At 33.6% G+C, this 19,072-nt stretch overlaps 1 protein-coding gene across 6 annotated transcripts in view; it reads left to right on the forward strand.

The window, feature by feature from the left end:
* BRINP3 (BMP/retinoic acid inducible neural specific 3) overlaps window positions 1-19,072 on the forward strand; it is a 360,785-nt gene that overhangs the window by 275,378 nt on the left and 66,335 nt on the right. For all 6 annotated transcript variants that reach the window (XM_032291134.1, XM_032291130.1, XM_032291131.1 and 3 more), the window contains one exon: window positions 15,695-15,917. In XM_032291134.1, the coding sequence (XP_032147025.1) occupies window positions 15,695-15,917 (223 nt within the window). The remainder of the gene's footprint in view (window positions 1-15,694; window positions 15,918-19,072) is intronic.

Consider the following 19,072-nt stretch of genomic DNA (forward strand, 5'->3'; position numbering starts at 1 on the left):
AACAAAGCCAAAACACATGTTACTCTCTGTTCCCCTGCTGTGAAAACCAGGAAGGCCTTATGTTCCAGTGTGTGCAGTTAGAACATAGAACCTCCATGATCCAAGATCATGCAAAGCCCAACACTGATTCACTAAGGCATGTAATGTGAGAAATAAATAAATTGTTTTAATCATCTAAGGGGTGTTTTGTTACTGCAGCAAAATATAACATCTTCTGAAAGTTACAAGAAATGTAACAGGTGTTGATATATGATAGACAGACAGATAATAGGTGATAGATGACAGATTTCTGTTATGCTTTTCATGTCCTATAAGGACTAAAACATATATAATAATTCTTTTTAAATATTTTCTTAACATACAATAACGAGAAAGTTTTAGTTTTTAATATATAAAGAATCATTTCTAAACCTATTGACAGCATTTGCTTGTAGAGAGAAGCAGCAACATTTCTGGCTAAGATCTAATGTTTCCATGGACTCCAATATAAATAAAAATAACATTCCTGGATATTGAGAGTCTAGTTTTTAGGATGAGCTAAGTAATGTATTATGAACATCTAAAACTCATTGGAACGTAAAAATAACTCTGTTTTCATTTTAGTTCTTTTTATTGTGCTCCAGTCTATGAAAGAACAGAAGACTTTTTAAAGTAATATATCTTTGGTAAATCACTATTATAATGTTTGCACAATAGTGAAGCATCATTTTATTGAACATTTATTTGGAAGCTAAAAATATTGGTTCTACTCTAGATCAATCCCTCTGATAACAATTTCACTTGCTTTTCAATTTGCTATTTCAATTTAATATTGCCAGTGGTGTTAGACTTGCTATTACCTTTATTGCCTAGATTACTACTGAAAATATTGTTGTGAGAAAGGAGTAATATTGCCATGATTTTATTATTAGACCACTTGTCTTATACACAATGCCAGGAATCTACAAAGCATCAGGCTCTCAAGCCATGCGGTATCATTTATATCTTTTATGACTGGCTCTCAGAGTTCTCTGCAAAGGAGAGTAATGGTGATTCTCAGAGCAATGGTCAGAGAAGCTCAGCTCTGCAGTAGATAGAATAAATAGGATGCTCCAATTTTAATATTTGGTGATGTGTTTCAGGGGAAAAATCACATGATAACTATCTAAGTTTTGTTTCTCTGCCTCATGAAATTCCAGGACAATCTGTAGAAAAGAGGCAAAATTATTGAGAGGATCCACAGCTGTTAAATATGAACTAACATAGGGTTTTCTCTTTAATATGTTAGTTGGTTTGAAAAATGAAGCATTACATGTAAACTCTTAGGACTATCACAAATTCCCTTTTCTTTGATTAGGTAGCATACTATAAATACTATGAAATTGGTGCTGCTTTTTATTATATTATTTAAATGCTATTGTGTATAAAAACTGCACAGGTATTTTAAAAATTAGCTACATATTATTACATTTGAAACAAAATATATAAACTTTGAGTTTGACCATTTGTATGTATAGATAGGCTAATGTATATGATATATCATAAATATTATATTTATGTGTTTAATTGAATGTACATGTGTATGTGTGTGTACATGTATGTGTGTGTGTATATACGTATTTTCATATATACTCTGAACTAAATTTTTCAGTTCTAGATTTTTTCTATCTATCCCTTCAATATTACTTTCCACAGAGGAGAACTACTATGGCATAGTGGAAAATAAGACACATTAAAGACAAGGCAGAGCAGGTATCAATGTTGTATTAGATATTAGATCTTGGAGAAAATGTTATCACTTTGAAGCTTAGTTCCCTTGACAATAAAAGGGAGTCAATAGAGCTGAGCTACTCTGTTTACATCACAGGACTGATGAGGATTTTAACTGAAATAACATGTAAATTATAAAGTGACTTACAAACATGAAAGGTGATTATTTTATTATTTTTTGCACAGCAATTCTCAAAGTGTATCAGGAGAAATCTGTTGGTCCCTGAGATACTTTTAGCCAGTTCACAGGATCAAGCCCCTTGTTACAATAAAATAGAGATGTTGTTTCCTTCAGTTTTCACTTTTATTATCTTACAAGTGAACGGAGGAGAGATCTAGAAGCTACGTGGTGTATAATGCTGTGAAAAATTGAATACAGAAGCAGATATGAGAAGCCAGATGTTTTCTTTTATGCCAGACATTAAAGAGGTTTACAAAATTGAAACAATGCTAATATTCTCACAAAAAATTTTTTTGGGAACATACAGTTATATTCATAAAAATATGTTATTTATATGTATTTCATTCATATAATGTTACTTTTATGTAAATGGTTTACATTAATAAATACATATTTAATATGGTAAATGCCTATAAAATATCTTCACAAACAAAAGCTCTTCAGAATCTTCAATAATTTCTAATAACGTAAAGGACTCTTGAGAGAAGTAGTTTAGGAATTATTGCTTTATTTATTTATGTATTTTATTTTTTGACTAGTCAAGTGCAGTAGTGAGAAGAGGGAAAGAGTAGAACAAGGAGTTCGATCTGTAACTGACTGTGAACAATCAATTGAGATGACTCGCTACCTTCGGACCTTTGAAGACTTCCATTTGTGCTCTTTCTTGCCCATTTTCAATGACAACTATCTGTGTATGACAGCAACGAAATGGTAGTGCCAGTGCCGCTTCAAGGGCTTGAGGAGATGAAGACCAGTGTCATTCCCTTTCTCTTGACTTTTTCCTCATGGTTACAATGCGGCTGCTCCAGCTTTGGGTCTGCATTTTACTCCAAAGGACACAGAAAACCTCAATAAGGAATAAGGACAAGACCTAAATCTTAAACTGAAAACATTAGCCGTGAGTGCATCCCGTCCCCCATATACAGATTCTTGCCTTTTTCTCGTTGGCCACATGGGTTGCTATGTATACACCAGATACTGCAAGTAGTTTTATATCTGGATCCATTGCCATCCACAACAGAATCAGTCTTCCAGTTGTACTGAGTGAGAAATGTGTGTAACAGAAGACTAGCAGCAGCTGCATTACTTGATTTGTTCATCTGAGTTTAAACAGGAAATAAATAACCAAAAATATGATAGAAATAAGGGGGTTGAAATGGTAATTAGTGCTCATATGAAGATGTAGAGAAGACAAAGGAAATGAAGGTGGAAAGAGAACTAGAGAAACATTCTTAATTCACTTAATTTCAAAGCCCTGGCATGGATAGAAAACCTAGTTTGCAGACAGGTCCAGGAGACTGCATGCATCTGGCCACTGTGAAGAGGGAACCTTGGGGAGATATTTGGAAGCTGCTGTTCCTGGACATGCTACCATTTCTATGGAAGCTGTGATATCTGTCTGTGGGAGCCATCATATCACTGCATTTTGGGAAAGACTGGGTTCGAATGTCATATGTTCCTTATCATAAACTTCTGAGGATGATGGCTCCCACTTCCTGTCAGCCTTCCACATCCCACGTGACTTTCTCTCATTGATAAAGTGTAAACTGGAATTGCCCAAGGAGGAGGATCCAGGGGGAAACATACCAGCTTCAGACTAATAACAATGGTGCCAAGTTCATGATAAACAAGTTAGCACAGTTGCCAATTATATGTAAATTATTAATGCCACAGTCTGAGATATTTTAATTTGGAATCAATAAACATGACCAATTAGAAGCATCACATATAGTTTTTATTCAATTAAGTCCATTTGCTGACAAATTTCAGTAATATTATAGAAAATGTATGGAAGAGTATAACACATACCACATTTGATTAATTCAATCCAGAGAAAAAAGTCTTCAACAACTGAGAAATATGGCAACTCATTTATAAACATAACATGATAAAAATAATGAGCATAGCATCTCATGTACATAAAAGTCAATATTTAATTATTTGAGAATAAATTTAACTAGCATATAAGGAGTTAGCCATTTATTTGTCACCGAAAGAGCTGATATTGACTTACCAAAAATTTAGTCACATTGTTTTTATTTTTCATCTAGTAGGCACCTCCATTACATGTAAAACTACTGCAAGAAAGACTTCTTAAAAAACTTTTGAGATAGGGTCTTGCTCTCTCACCCAGTTAGAGTGCAGTGGTGCAATCATCATTCACTGTAAACTCCCAGGGTTGGGTGATTATCTCACCCCAGCCTCCTGAGTAGTTGGGACTACAGCCACAACAGGGCAATTAAAAAAAAATTGTAGAGTTGGGGTCTTACTTTATTATGCCAACTGGTCTCAAACTTCTGGTGTCAAGCACTTCTGCTGTGGCCTCACAAAGTGTTGGGTTTACTGGCATGAGCCCCACTGCGTGTGGCAAGAAGACAAAATTTTTAAAAATTACATTGCAGCTGAATGTCATGGGGCAAAATCATTGACAAGTTCCCCATTCCTCCTAGTAGTATGTAGAAATATTCAGTGTGGCTTGTGGATAATATCTTTTATGCTTTTTCTTAACTTTCCTAATAAATAACGTGAATTAGTATTATTTTAATAATTATTACACATTTTCACTTAACGTATCTAACATTTCAGGTAGCAACATAATATGAAAGACAAATTATGAATGAAATTTCTTAGTTTAAGTACTAATTTAACTTTTCTGTAGATCTTTATTCCTAGGGAAATCACTAAACTTATTTGGCCTCCATTTATATTGGGGAAAAGGAACAAAAATTGCTGCAAAAATTAATATCTGGCCTATGAGAGGGACTAGTGCTAAGCAAGTGTTTCCTATTTAAAAGAAAGAGTATTTTTCTTTGAAGGTATTATTACTTGCTCTTCAAAGGGTGTGGAGTGTTTTCCACCACTTCTCTCTCCATTAGATTTTGATCAACATACTGTTGGTTGTTTAATAAAAGCAAACAAACAATCAAAACCAGCAATATGCTTGTGTACGTATCCCGATTTCTTTATGTCCAATAAAAAAACCAGTGACCTATGGGGGGCATCTAATCAACCACACTGACCCCTTGGGCCAGCAGAAAAATCCCTCCTCTGAGATTGATTATGTCTCACACCGTCACTCTAGTCGGATTTCCCATCTGCTAGTGGGTACATGGTTTCAATTGAGTTTGATCTCATAGGTAAATATTGTTTGTGTGTTCAGCAGCTTTTCTCTAGGCATGATGTCATGTAGGAGGCATCACACTTGGAAAAATTTACTCAACATATGTAAGTCATGATTATTGTTTCAATACAGCAGGCATTACAGCAATAACTAAGATACAGAATTAAGAGTGTTAAAAGTCCTATAAGAATGCTTAAGACTTAAAAGGTACTGAACATGAATTTTTCTTATGTAGTCATGAATATGTACTACTAATTTTGGTTATAGCCAATGATCACAGGTTATTGCAGGATATTTCAACTAATAATTCATCAATCTGCAATTTACACACATTGTAACTTTTCTGCCCAAACTTCCTTTGCCATGTTCTCATTCATAAGTTAAGAAATGTATCTTTGTTTTTATCTTGCAGTTTTGTTTCCAACCTGAATTCTTGGTATCCATATTAATATTAAGGGTTAGAACTGTAATACATACCTTACTTCAAGGTTTTTTCCCCAGGAGTCATTCGTGCCCCATAAGACATAAAACAGGGCTTCACATTTTATATGACTAAGCTCTGCTTTTTCACATGAACTGTTCTGTAGATATTTATATTTAGATTCAGCCATTTCCTTCTGAATCTTGTTAATTGGTTAAGACATTTAAGAAATGTATGCTTAATTCATAGTATATGTGATATGCTGTCTTAGGTTTTTACAAAGGAAAAATACAAAAAAATAAAACATTGTTCTGACCCTCACAGAAATATAAAGTTATCTTCCCTTTTATATTTCCTCAGGCCTATTATTTTCCTCTCATAGGTTACTCTGGCAATGATCCTATAATTCAAATTTATTTTACACCACATCTCAAAAACCCAGACTGTCATACCACATGGTTATTACGAGATTGGATGTGATAATGTTTATAAAAGTCTACCAAACAAAAGCTCCCTTTAAGTGTAGGGAATCATAATTTTATTTTTCTGTCAACTCTACAAGAGTTTACATTTATTAAAGCAGGAGCTTTGCTTTTTTCAAAGTTGGTTTGTTCTGGGCTTTAATTCATAACTGTGTCACTTTGAACAGCTTGCTGAACCTTGCTTAGGGAAATTTTCTCATCAGCAAAACTACCCATCTCCTAGGACTGTTGTAAGGATTAAATGAGATAATCCATGTAAATTGCTGAGCACAGCACATAGAAAAACACTAAATAAATTAAAAAAGAAAATAATAGCTAACAGTTAAGTTTTCATAATAATTACATAATTTCATCAACACAAAAATCCTGATAAAATTTAGTGTTATTATAGCAATAATAATTATTCGTACTGTGGTTTTAACACTCAACTAGCACAGTGATTGGTACACAGTAGACATTCAACAAATATTTGTTCAAATCTTGTTGAACTACATTCTGTAATTGCCCTTGAGGCCTCAGTTAGCTCTATCAGTCAGCATTCTTGCAAGAACAGAATCTGATTGCAGTAGAAAAGGAATTTATTTAAAGACATTGGATTGGATAGTTCACAGAATCAACAAGAGGATTGGAGATGCTGGCTCAGACCCTATGCCAGGAACAAGCCTGAAATCACAATAGCAGAAGCAATCTCTTGAGGGCATCAAGGAGCCAAGGAATTGCAGCTGGTACATCTGCCACACCAATACAGATCACTGAAGTCATTATTATCAATACTGTCACCAGAGAAATCATTTTATGCAACTTCCAACATTTGTACATCTATGTTAGTAACGGGACATGAAGAAGTTACTTGTTCTTCATTTTGAAGAGGATTTCCAAATGTGCACAGAATCACCAGACTCTCCATGTAAATAACATTTATTTTCAATCCTCATGCCAGCTAGAATACCTGCTACTTGCTGGTGTGTGTGTGTGTGTGTGTGTGTGTGTGTGTGTGTTTTTTTAACATATTTCACATTTTATATTTTTCAGTATTATGGTCATTAACAAAATATGTCTTGTGGCACAATGAGATGATCTACATCCTTGTAAAATAAATTGTAGCACAGATGCTGAGAAATTACTTAACCCCAGAATACAATGAGAATGTTTAACTCTTGTGACTGACATATGAAGGAAAACTGTTCCTGATATTCTCTGTTTACAGTTATAGAGAAAACAATTTATACCAGAGAGGAAGCATTATCCCTGGTGCCAAGAATTATGCCACTGATAAATATACCACATCAGGAAGAGCAGTTTTAATTAGAAAAACTCTATGTTGAAGCTTTAGCCAAAATGCTGAGTTAATTGGAGATGGAATATGAACACTCCCTTCACAATTGTCAAGGGCTGCATGTTTCCCAAATTCTTGGAATTGTGTCAAGCATGAAAAACAAGCAGTGTGACTCTAGATTTACATTATTAGCAGAAAGAAGAAGCTTCACTTTGTATTTTTGCCTTAATTATTATTCCATAATAGCTTACGAAGCCAATGTTCTTCTATTACAATTTTTTACTGAAATAATTGGAAAGTAAGCATCTTATGGGTTACAGTCCTTATTGGCCTAATGTCAAGGGCATATGGGGGAATTGAATTTATTACCTGATTCTTATACAACCACATTGTGATTTGCTGAATATAGCATACTCCCAGAAATTATCACTCATCATTCAAGTAGAATATTTGCCCTGCTTAGTAATCTGTGATACAGGAGTTCTGGTCTTTGAAATGATTCAGGAATGATTTAGGGCTGCGAATTTGATAGAACAGTTTTCTAAATATGATGATTTGAACCAGGCCTTTGTTGCCAGACCTATGTCTTATTATTATTATTATTTTAATGATACAAATTAAATCTGACCTCAAGCCACTGGCCTTGTGTTTGTCAAGGGGCCATAATCTGCTTAGTAAATTTAAAATTTCTACAGGTTAAACTTTTAAGTAAAACATTGAACTTTTTGTGTATTACAACACCTATGTCCACTATGCCTTTTAGGGCTAATAGTTGCTACTGGACCTCAGTACAGAGGGTAATTTTATCTTTATTGATAAAGTCAGAGCTGAACTGATTTCACACAGATTTTCACTCTAGTGTCCCTATCCTACCGAAAACCGCCAATACAGCACTCATTGGAGACACTAGCATTCTTTTTACCAATGCATTTAATGCCTTTTCTTCCAATAAAAATGAGCAAATTCTTGGTAGTCTGTAGGAAAATTAGCCTTCTCTTAGAATATTTTCAATAAGCTCCCCTGGAGCATGATAAGCATGGTAAGAATTGGCTTCACAATGATGGTCACTTCTTTGATTAAGATCATTGCCATGTCTGAATACGGTAAGATGAGATTAGTCCTTCAAACAGGGCAGGAAGTGCTGCATTGCCGGGAGGGAGCAGGAAAGCAAAAGCTCCTGGTTTAGATTATTTTCAATCAACTCCAGTCATCCCACACATCTGCTTTTCACTTCCAAGGTTCCCATGCCTCTCCAGTCAACGGTTGTTTGTAACTTGAACACGACAGATCTGAAAGGAATGTAAATTCAATCTTGGGGTCAAAGTTTGTTTTGAAGCCCTACAGCTGCAATAGGTAAACGATTTTTTTAGCACAGTCTTTGAAAGTCTCACATTCATTCTGCGCTTTGAATGGATAGGAATTGGGACACTTTAAGCAAACCATCTCTGTTAGTAGTAAACTCATCCACAGTCTGAATTTTTCATGCTCTTCATTCAATTATATGCAGGCATATAGTTCCAAATGCCATTTCTGCAACAAGCACTTCATTCTAGGTGGGCAGAGGTGGAATTTCTGTTGTCAAAATTCCACCCTTTATAGTGTATAGATTTATAAGGCTTTTTTGTCCCAGTAAGTAGGAAGCCAACCAAATATGCTCTCAAGTTTCTTTAGAAACTTTTTCCAAACCATCTCTGATATCTTTACCTGTATAAGCCCAGATTCTTTGCTGTAAGTAAGGAAAACAGGCTCTGTATGACTTAGTTGGATAAATTTATTAAGGGATTCTGGATGACACATCAAATCACCAAGAAAAATAGGGTGATTTTTCACTCATGTGCTACACAGGAAACAGTAAAAAATTTTGCATAGGCCTGGAGAGATGGCTCACACCTGTAATCCTAGCACTTTGGGAGGCCAAGGTGGGCGGATCACCTGAGGTCAGGATTTCAAGACCAGCCTGGACAACATGGTGAAACTCCATCTCTACCAAAAATACAAAAAATCAGCCGGGCGTGGTGGCACACACCTTTAATCCCAGCTATTCAGGAGGCTGAGGCACGACAGCAAAATTGTAGTGAGCCAAAATAGCACCATTGCCCTCCAGCCTGGGTAACAGAGTGAGACTCTGTCTTAAAAAAAAAAAAAAAAATTGTGTAAGACATATTTAGTGAGGTCTACACTGCTAACTGCAGTGAACACCATGTTGAGGTAACCACTACCCGTACTACTGGAAACATCTCCTGAGAGAATATCTCCAGCCCCCTCTTTGTCTTTGCATTAACAGATTAAGATCAAAGTCTGGGTGGTAGAACTGTTCCTTCTAATTTAAAAGAAGCACTCACTCCCTCTGTAGCTGCAAGGGCACTGGAACAGTGAGGACCTGGGTTTTCCAGCTTCTGAGACATAAGGCTCTATTTAAGTAATTTCTCAAACAGTTGAATGGGGTCATAAACAGGGCAAGCCAATGAAGGACAGATTAATTGGCTTGATGTATTGAAATGCTTTAATATAAAGCATGATGCATCTTTCAGAGAAAAAACAGTGAGAAAGAGCACACCTTATTTCTAGGCAGCTACTAAAAAATTCAAATCTGTTTCTGATTTATACCCTCATGTACCCATCGCTTTGTAGTCTCATAAAATTGGTCCGTTCACAAGCTATTGAACAGGCTTGCCATTTACTTTATGCAGCATTATAGTATTTTGTCAATTTCAGTGTAAACTCTATACCCATGACTTGTGGAATGGTTTGAATAGACTTACATTGATATGTGGCCACTCAAAGTCGTATCAGTGATTTACTGTGGAAGTTGGGAAATTTTGAAACTGATACAAATCATTGAAATAGTCCCTTAGAAATGTTAGGAGAAAAAAGGTTTGCAAAAGTAAAAATCAATTCTGTAAGGGTTACAGAGTGGGTCAAAATCTGTGTGTTACTAGCGCTCCCTGGAGGATCAGAAGCCATTTCAGCCCTTGGTAACTTTCTGCTATTCAAGACACTGATTGCCTGGAATTTCAGTCTCAACTCTTCTTGCCTTGAGTCTTCTCACTCACATTCCCACTTCTTTCATATCTTGCCAATTTTGCATCTTGCCAATTTTGCATCTTACCGACTTAAACCCAGTATTTCTGTAGTGTCAAGGATTTTGATTAACTTATTTGCTAGAAATTTTTTTTTCTTTTGCCATGGAAAATCAGAAGACAGAGGACCCATACCCCCGAAAAATGTGGCTCTAAAGGAACAGGAAATAGCTTTATCAGAGGGTGTTCTGGTTGGGCAGTAACATTGAAAATGTAGCTTCATATCTGTCAGCTTTGGAATTAGTTCTTAGTATTGAGTCTAAACCAAGCATAGACTAAACAACACAACAAAAACCACACAAAAAAATTAACACATAAAAACCCAGCCAATGAAACAGAGCATACTTGCTATGTGTTCATGTATAGATAAACCCTACAGCTCTGCATTTAATATTAGAAAGTGATATTTTTTTACTTTATTACTTACAAAAATTTTGTGTTACTAGAATTTCTTATGAACACATATCATTTTCCAAGAAATCCTATGATCACAAACATAAGTAGGAGAAATGAATTTAAAGGCCATGGATTGGTAATATCATAAAATCAGAAATGATCAATTTTTTTCTGTGTAAAATCAAATGTTTGAATGGGTTCTTCATACATATCTGACACATTGTATTTGCCCTGTGACCATATCCATTACATACCTTGTTCGATATTACATATTTTTGTATTGTTATAGTGCAACTGTTGCTATGCTTTCATAATTAAAATTATTATCCACATTGCATTGTCATGTCTACTGAAATGATACTTTATATCAATATGTACATTGATTTAAAAACACACACACACACACACACACACACACACACACATAAAATGTGACCCAGTAGAGTTTTACCTTAGGCTAACAAGTAACTAAATAATGTCACTGTATTTAACTGTCTGTAACCGGGCACTGTAGGTCATGCCTGTGATCCCAATCATTTGGATTGGTGAGATGGGAGAATTGTTTGACCCTGTACAATATGGTAAGATCCCATGTCCACCAAAAAAAAAAAAAAAGAAAAAAACATTAGCTGAGCATGGTTACACATGGCTGTAGTCCTAGCTGCTGGAGTGAGTAAGGCTGGAGGATTGCTTGAGCCCAGGAGCTCAAGGTTACAGTGAGCTATGATCATGCCACTGTACTTCAGCCTGGGCAATAGAGTGAAACCTTGTCTCTAAAAAATAATAAATACAAATCCATGTCTGAAACGTAAGGTATGTACTTGATGTATTGATAATGCAGTAGTATTGTGCTTATATTTTATATTTATTCACAATATTAATTTAAATTTTAATATAATTAGCATAATAATATGAATTAATAACAATCATAAAAGCAAGCACAAGTTTCCTCTTTCAGTACTCCCTGTCCATATTCCTACTTACCAATGGCAGAATCTTCTGTTTTATTTTGGTGGATTTATAACTCAAGAAATTATTTCTAAGTAATGAAAAACTGATTAATTTTTATATAATTCAGGAAATAAATTATAGACCCTCAAAACTCTACAAAATTTAGAATGCTTTAGAACATCATTGAAAATAGATTCTAAAGCAGTTCTGAATAGAGGTTCTGAACATTTGAAAGTTTACAATCAACTTCATTGGTCAAAGTTATTTACTTTTATTAATAAGGGCAAAAATACCAATCAGGATGCATGTACCTGAGTCTGAGTCTTTAACTTCCCCAAAATTTTCAGTTTCCCACTCTCATCTGTTTTATTCAATTGCAAAGCATGGAAATAAAGAACAAATATATAAATACATAAAATAATTGTGTAAATATAGTAGCATTAATAAAACTTTTTGCTAACAGAGTTATGAAACCAAGCATTATCTGCATTTTGCATATAAAATTGCTTAAATAAAATTTTTGTGAAGGATTATTGGGATAATTAATTGAATTAATATTTATAGCTATTAGTTTCAAAATAAGCTAATTAGATATCAAGTGTTATCTAGATTTTCTATTGACGGAAAAAGGAAAAAAGCACAACAAACCTTTAGCTATTTTCAAAATTACTCAGTTTTTAATGGAGAAGTGGTAGTCGTCCAGAGAGTTTACAACATGCCTAGTTATTCATCTATCATTTATTGAAAGTTATCACCTAGGCTAATTCTATTTACCTACACAGAATTCTTTAATATAATACATTTCCCTATGTATTATTATTTGCTTCATTTTAGTTGTAGGAAGACTGTGACTGACTATAACTTACTGCCAGCTTAGATGTTTATTCCCATTATTATTGTCATTGCAGTTTGTTATTTTGTTTCTCTATAGTCCTCAAAATTATGTTATGAAAAGTACTCACTTGATATATACTTAACATGGAGATATTTTTAGAATAAAATATATCTAGTTACCTAGATATTACATTTACTTTTTCTGGGTTATTTTTATATGATATTAATTTGTTTACTTTCACAGACTTATTTATGTATCCCCAAAAGCATAGCTATTGTGTATTTTCCACTTATATAACTACAAAAATAAAACACAATTGTTAGGGATGCCAGATTACATTTTATCTTATAGTAATTCCCCAAGCTATGTAGAAAATAAAGTATTATTTGCTTTTAGTTATGTAAATTATTGATTTACAAATCTAATGTGTCATTCAAATTTTATTTCTCTATTTTATGAATAAAAATTTTACTAATTTCCAACAGTAAAAGAAAAGATTTCCACATGAATATTTCTGGGGGTCTTCTAAGTAGAGTGAATTTCAGATACTGAAGATGCTATCTGAAAATATTGCATGTCTTAGTCATTTTTTTAAAATTAAAAAGAACAGTTTATCAATACTTGCTGTCATAGACTGAAACATCTGTACGTTCTGTGCACAACAGGTGTTCAATAAATGTTTTGGGTGACAGTGGTGACTCTTAATGACTTCATAATGAAGTGATTATTCAAGTGTCATGTTAAAACCTTATTTCTTAGAAATTACATAGTGGCAATTTTCAGCTGCCATACATTGTTATATTCACTGTAGTTCAGTTAAAAATGAATTTTAAAATATTTTTTATCTTCAATAAAATTTGCAAATTTAAAACCTGTCCCAATACTATTATAACAAACAGGGATTGTTATAATTACTGTTTATAAGTATATTTTGTGTTATATTATATTTTAATTATATTTTAATTCAGTATTAAAATATGTATACCTACAATACAATATGTATATCTACATATTAAAATATGTATACTTACAATACAAATATTAAATATGTATACCTACTAATTAAAATATGTATATCTACAATACAATAAAGGCTTTTCAAAACTATTCAAGTAAAAGATGACAATGAAATGAGTAGTTTTCAAAGTAGGGGCATCTGCTTTGTGAATAATCCAAGAAATGCTTTCCAATTTCAATGCATCAACTCTTTATTCAAAAGAGGGAATTTCACAAAAGAGACAATTGGGACCAAAAAATATATAGGATGCAATCAAATTTGAATTATAGGCCGGACAGGGTGGGTCAGGCCTGTAATCCTAGCACTTTAGGAGGCCGAGGTTGGCGAATCACCTGAGGTCAGGAGTTTGAGACCAGTATGGCCAACAAGATGAAATTCCATCTCTACTGAAAAAAAAAATACAAAAAAGTTTCGTGTGGTGGTGCGCACCTGTAATCCCAGCTACTGGGGAGGCTGAGGCAGGAGAAGCACTTAAACCCAGGAGGCAGAGGTTGCAGTGAGCCAAGATGGCACCATTACACTCCAGCCTGGGTAACAAGAGCAAAACATGGCCTCAAAAATAAGTAAATAAATAAATAAATAGGAATTATAAAATATATCCATTAGTTATACTCTGCTTACTTAAAAAATGATTTTGGCCAGGTGCGGTGGCTCGCACCTGTAATCCCAGAACTCCGGGAGGCCAAGGCGGGCAGATCACTCAGGGTTAGGAGTTGGAGATCAACCTGGCCAACATAGCAAAACCCTGTCTCTACTAAAAATAAGAAATTAGTTGGATGTGGTGGCAGGTGCCTCTAATCCCAGCTACTCAGGAGGCTGAGGCATGAGAATCACTTTAATCTGGGAGGTGGAGGTTGCAGTGAGCCAAGATCATGCCACAGCACTCCAGCCTGGGGGATAGAGAGAGTGCTTCCAGAAAAAAAAAAAGAAAAAATATGGTTGGACAGATATACCCTATAAAATGTTTTCTCATTTTTTTGTGTGTAAAAAGTACTGTTATTTTGCTTTTCCTTGTTTTTCATATAAAAGTCTATTCCTTCAATGCCCAAAAGATGCCAGGGCTCTGCACCTATTTGATCTAGAAAAAATAACCCCAATGTTCGTGAATATAATTCACTGTGACTTGTTAAAAGGTTGCATTTCCCAGTATTGATATTTCATAAAAGGGAAATCATATAATATATTTGTCCTTTTGTTTCTGGCTTATTTCACTGAGTGTAATATCCTAAACATGTATCATTCATTTTTATGGCTGAATAATATTCTATTGTATGTATGTAACACATTTTGTATATGCTTATATTTGTTGATTAACAATCTGGTTGTTTCCACCTTTCTACAATTTTTTCAACTATCTTTTGTGTTCAGATAATTATTAGATCTTCTTGGTTTTGTTTATTTTAGTGTAGTGTCAGCTTTTATTCCTAATGTTGGTTAAACCAGACAGTTGAAAAGACAGCACAATTATTGACTCAAAAACAAAAGCCCATATTTCAGCTTTAAATTTTTTTTAATGTTGTTTCTTTAGCAGGTACTTATGTTTTAAATGATTAGTCATAACAAATTAGAATACGATCAGTTACAAAGAGTTACAAATAAGTCAGTTGCAAATAAGGTCAGTTATAATTAGGGTATATAGTTGAACATTATAATTTTATATTTAAAATTTTATTTAAATTTAAGATTTTATATTTAAAAAGGTTTTTCTTTTTCTTTAAACACTAATAAAATTATTTAGTAGTGATTTTATATATTTTCTATTCCGAGTTAATGAAAATTTCTGAAAAGATCTTTAAATACACTAAGGATAATTAATACCAAAGCCAGAAATGAAAGCCAAATGAATGATGACTGTGTATTGAAGAAAGTTCACTGAAATACCATTAAAAGAAGCACACAGAAAAATTAAGTTGAACTTAAACTTTCTGCCCTATTTGCTTTAGCACAAATTATTTTGATTATCTTCTTTCATGGAAGTTCTATTTTAAAGGGAACACAAAAGAAGATAATTATAAGACATCTAAATCCCCCATCTTCTATTAATTTGCTACTCACAAATGATGCACTGTATTTATTTATTCTTAATTTTGTGTATTTATTTGTTCTTAATATTGACATATATGTTTGGGTACAATGGAAAATAATTGTTTCATAATTAAAGTGTTGAATTTTGACATTTTTCAGATGAATTCAAGTTATTTATGAAAAGGCTACCTATGAATTATTTCCTCAACACATCTACTATAATGCATTTGTGGACAATGGATTCTAATTTTCAGCGCCGTTATGAACAATTGGAGAACAGCATGAAACAACTTTTCCTAAAGGCACAGAAAATTGTACACAAGCTTTTTAGCCTTAGCAAGAGGTGTCATAAACAGCCCCTCATCAGCCTGCCAAGACAAAGGTAAGACATTTGTGGCAATGTAAGTGATTAAGTTTATTGTTGAGAGTGAGTTCTATTTATTTTTCTCAATACAGGTGTGTTAATATACAAATGATGATCTAATTTATATTATTAGAGATAATTTGAAAATAATATATTGTCTCAAATAACAAATTGTTATTTTTCAAAATAATAGTACAATGAGAAACATACATTCTAGCACTTCTTTCATTTTTTTTCTTATCAGAATCAAGAAATCATTTTAATTTATTGTGTGTTTAGCCAACTAATAATTACATTATAGTGAGCAGAAAAACACAAAGCTCTATGGTTACATTGTGAGCCTAGGAATTAAACAGGATGAGAAAGTGAAATTCCTCAATATGTAATTTTCAAATTAATTCAAGATTTATTTTCTATAACCAGTGTATAGAAAACCATAAACCTAATTCTGTAAAAACTTCTGAAAATCACTATGAAAGCTTCTAAAATTTAATAGGAATGATGACAGACAGTTGAATTATTTGTCTGAACTGGCTTGGGGAAGCAGCCTTTGAATTTCCTACTTTAGGATGTGCTGGCCAGTAAGTGTAATAAAAAGTTGTGTTTATTTATTTGAGGTCAATTTGAAAATGAAAAGCTATGGGAAAATATAGGACGGTATCACAAGAAATATACATTTGTACCATTTTCTCTTACATAAAGTGCTTGAATTTTGACTTGATTCTTAAATCATTAAGATGAGAAATCCATAATTATAGATTTCTTTTGCTGAAAAAAGAAAAAAACCCTGAAGGTTTGTACATTATTTTAAACATCCATTTAAAGATAACACATTGGAATTTTTTATTTTTTTAATTAATTTATTTATTTATTATTTTTTTTTTAACAATTCACTGGTTTCTAGTATAGAAAACAAAACTGTGCAACCATCATCACAATCTAAGGTGAGGTCATTTTCATTGCCTCAAAAAGAAATGGATTACCAATTAGCAGTAACTCCTCATAATCCCTCACCCACTCGAAGGCTGTTTATCTCTGTAGCTTTGTCTAATCTACTGTTTGTCTCTATAGATTGGCCTATGCTGGGCATTTCTTGTAAACGGGATCATACAGCATATGGCCTTGTGTGACTCGCTTCTTTCCCTTAGCAAACTGCTTTCAGGTTCTTCCATGTTGTAGCATCAGTAGTATGAGTATACCACATATTGTTTATTCGTTCATACTTGATGGAAATTTGGGTTGATCTATTTCTAAGCTATTATGAATAATGCATCTATTCATGTACACTTTTTTATGTGGACATATTTTCAGTTTTCTTGGGTATATACCAAAGTAGAGAATTGCTGAGTCATCAGATAACTATATTTAACATTTTGAGAAGCTGCCAAACTGTTTTCCACAGTGGCTGCACCATTTCATATTTTCACGTCATAAATGACAGCTCCAACCCCTCCACATTCTCATCACTTGTGATTTTGTATCATTTTGATTATAGCCATCGAAGTACGAGTAAAATAGTATCTTTGGGTTTTGATTTAAATTTCCCTAATGACTAACAATTTTGAACGTCTTTTCATGTGCTTTGAACATCTTTTCATGATCATCGTATATCTTTTATGGAAAAAATGTCTATTCAAATCCTGCACAGATTTCAATATTTTTTTTAAGTTAGCATTGAGTTGTAAGAGGACTTTATATGTTCTGATTGCAAGTTCCTTATCAGTTGTATGATATACAAAAAATCCCTTCTATTCTTTAAGGTGTCTTTTTAGGTTCCCAGGAAGTCCTCTCTCTCCTCTCTCTTCTCTCTCTCTCTCTCTCTCTCTGTGTGTGTGTGTGTGTGTGTGTGTGTGTGTGTGTGTGTGGTCAGTTTAGCTAAAAGTTTTTCCATTTCATTTTTATTTTTTACTAATTTTTAGTTTTCTTTATATTCCTTATAATTTTTTATTTTTTGTTTCATTTTTCATACCAATTCTATCATTTATTTTTTCTTCTTTGCTATGTATCTAATGTGATTTTTCTGGTTTCTTGTAATGAAAACTTAGGTTATTAGTTTGAGAATTTTCTCCTGCTAATAAAAATTCTTTTTAATATTTCTGTTTTATTTCAGATTCAGGTGGTAAATGTGCAAGTTTGTTTTGTAGGTATATGCATGATGCTGAAGTTTGGGGTATGATTGATCCTATCACCCAGGTCATGAGCATAGCACTCAGTAGCTTTCAAGGATTCGCCTCCTGACTCTCTCTCTATTCTAGTAGTCTCTAATGTCTACTTCAATATGTTTATGTCCATGAGTTAGTTCCTTTATTAGTCTGCTTTTATGCTACTGATAAAGATATATCCAAGACTGGGAAGAAAAACAGGTTTAATGGACTTACAGTTCCACATGGCTGGCTGAGGCCTCACAATCATGGGGGAAGACAAGGAGGAGAAAGTCACATCTTACCTGAATGGCAGCAGGCAAAGACAGAGAGCTTGTGCAGGGAAAGTCGCATTTTTAAAACTATCAGATCTCATGAGTCTTATTCACTGTCATGAGAACATCAAGGGAAAGACCTTCCCCCATGATTTGGTTACCTCCCACAGGGTCCCTTCTACAACATGTGGTAATTCAAAATGGGGGTGGGCAGGAACCATATTGGTTCCCACTTTTAATAAGAACATGTAGTAATTGGCTTTCTGTTCTTGTGTTAATTCAATCAGGACAAAGGACATGATTTTATTTTTATATGGCTCTGTAGTATTCCATGGTACGTATGTACCACATTTTTTTTTGTTATTTTTTTGTTTTTTTTATCCAGTCCACCATTGTTGGAAACCTAGGTTGATTCCCTGTTATTGCTTTCACCTTTTTAAATACAGGCATTCCCATCAATAAAACTTCCACTAAGCACTGCTGTAAGTTATAATTTTATGTATGTCATAAGTTTTCTTATTTCCTTCACAAATAAGATATTTAATGTGTCTTTTTGTGTACTTGCAGTGAACATTCCATGACAGGGAAATGTGGCGGGGTGAAAATCTTTTTATTTGATTGTAATACACCTTATGCTTTATGTATGTAGACTAAAAGCAATTTGAAAATCATAAAATAGATTATTTTACCGAAAATAGAATATGCAAGGAGATGAGGTGAGTTAGGAAGCAAATTGATGAGTCTGGTTATAAAGACA

The sequence above is a fragment of the Sapajus apella genome, unplaced genomic scaffold (assembly GCF_009761245.1).
Source record: "Sapajus apella isolate SASKATOON/1434 unplaced genomic scaffold, GSC_monkey_1.0 scaffold25, whole genome shotgun sequence".
Classification (NCBI taxonomy): domain Eukaryota; kingdom Metazoa; phylum Chordata; class Mammalia; order Primates; family Cebidae; genus Sapajus; species Sapajus apella.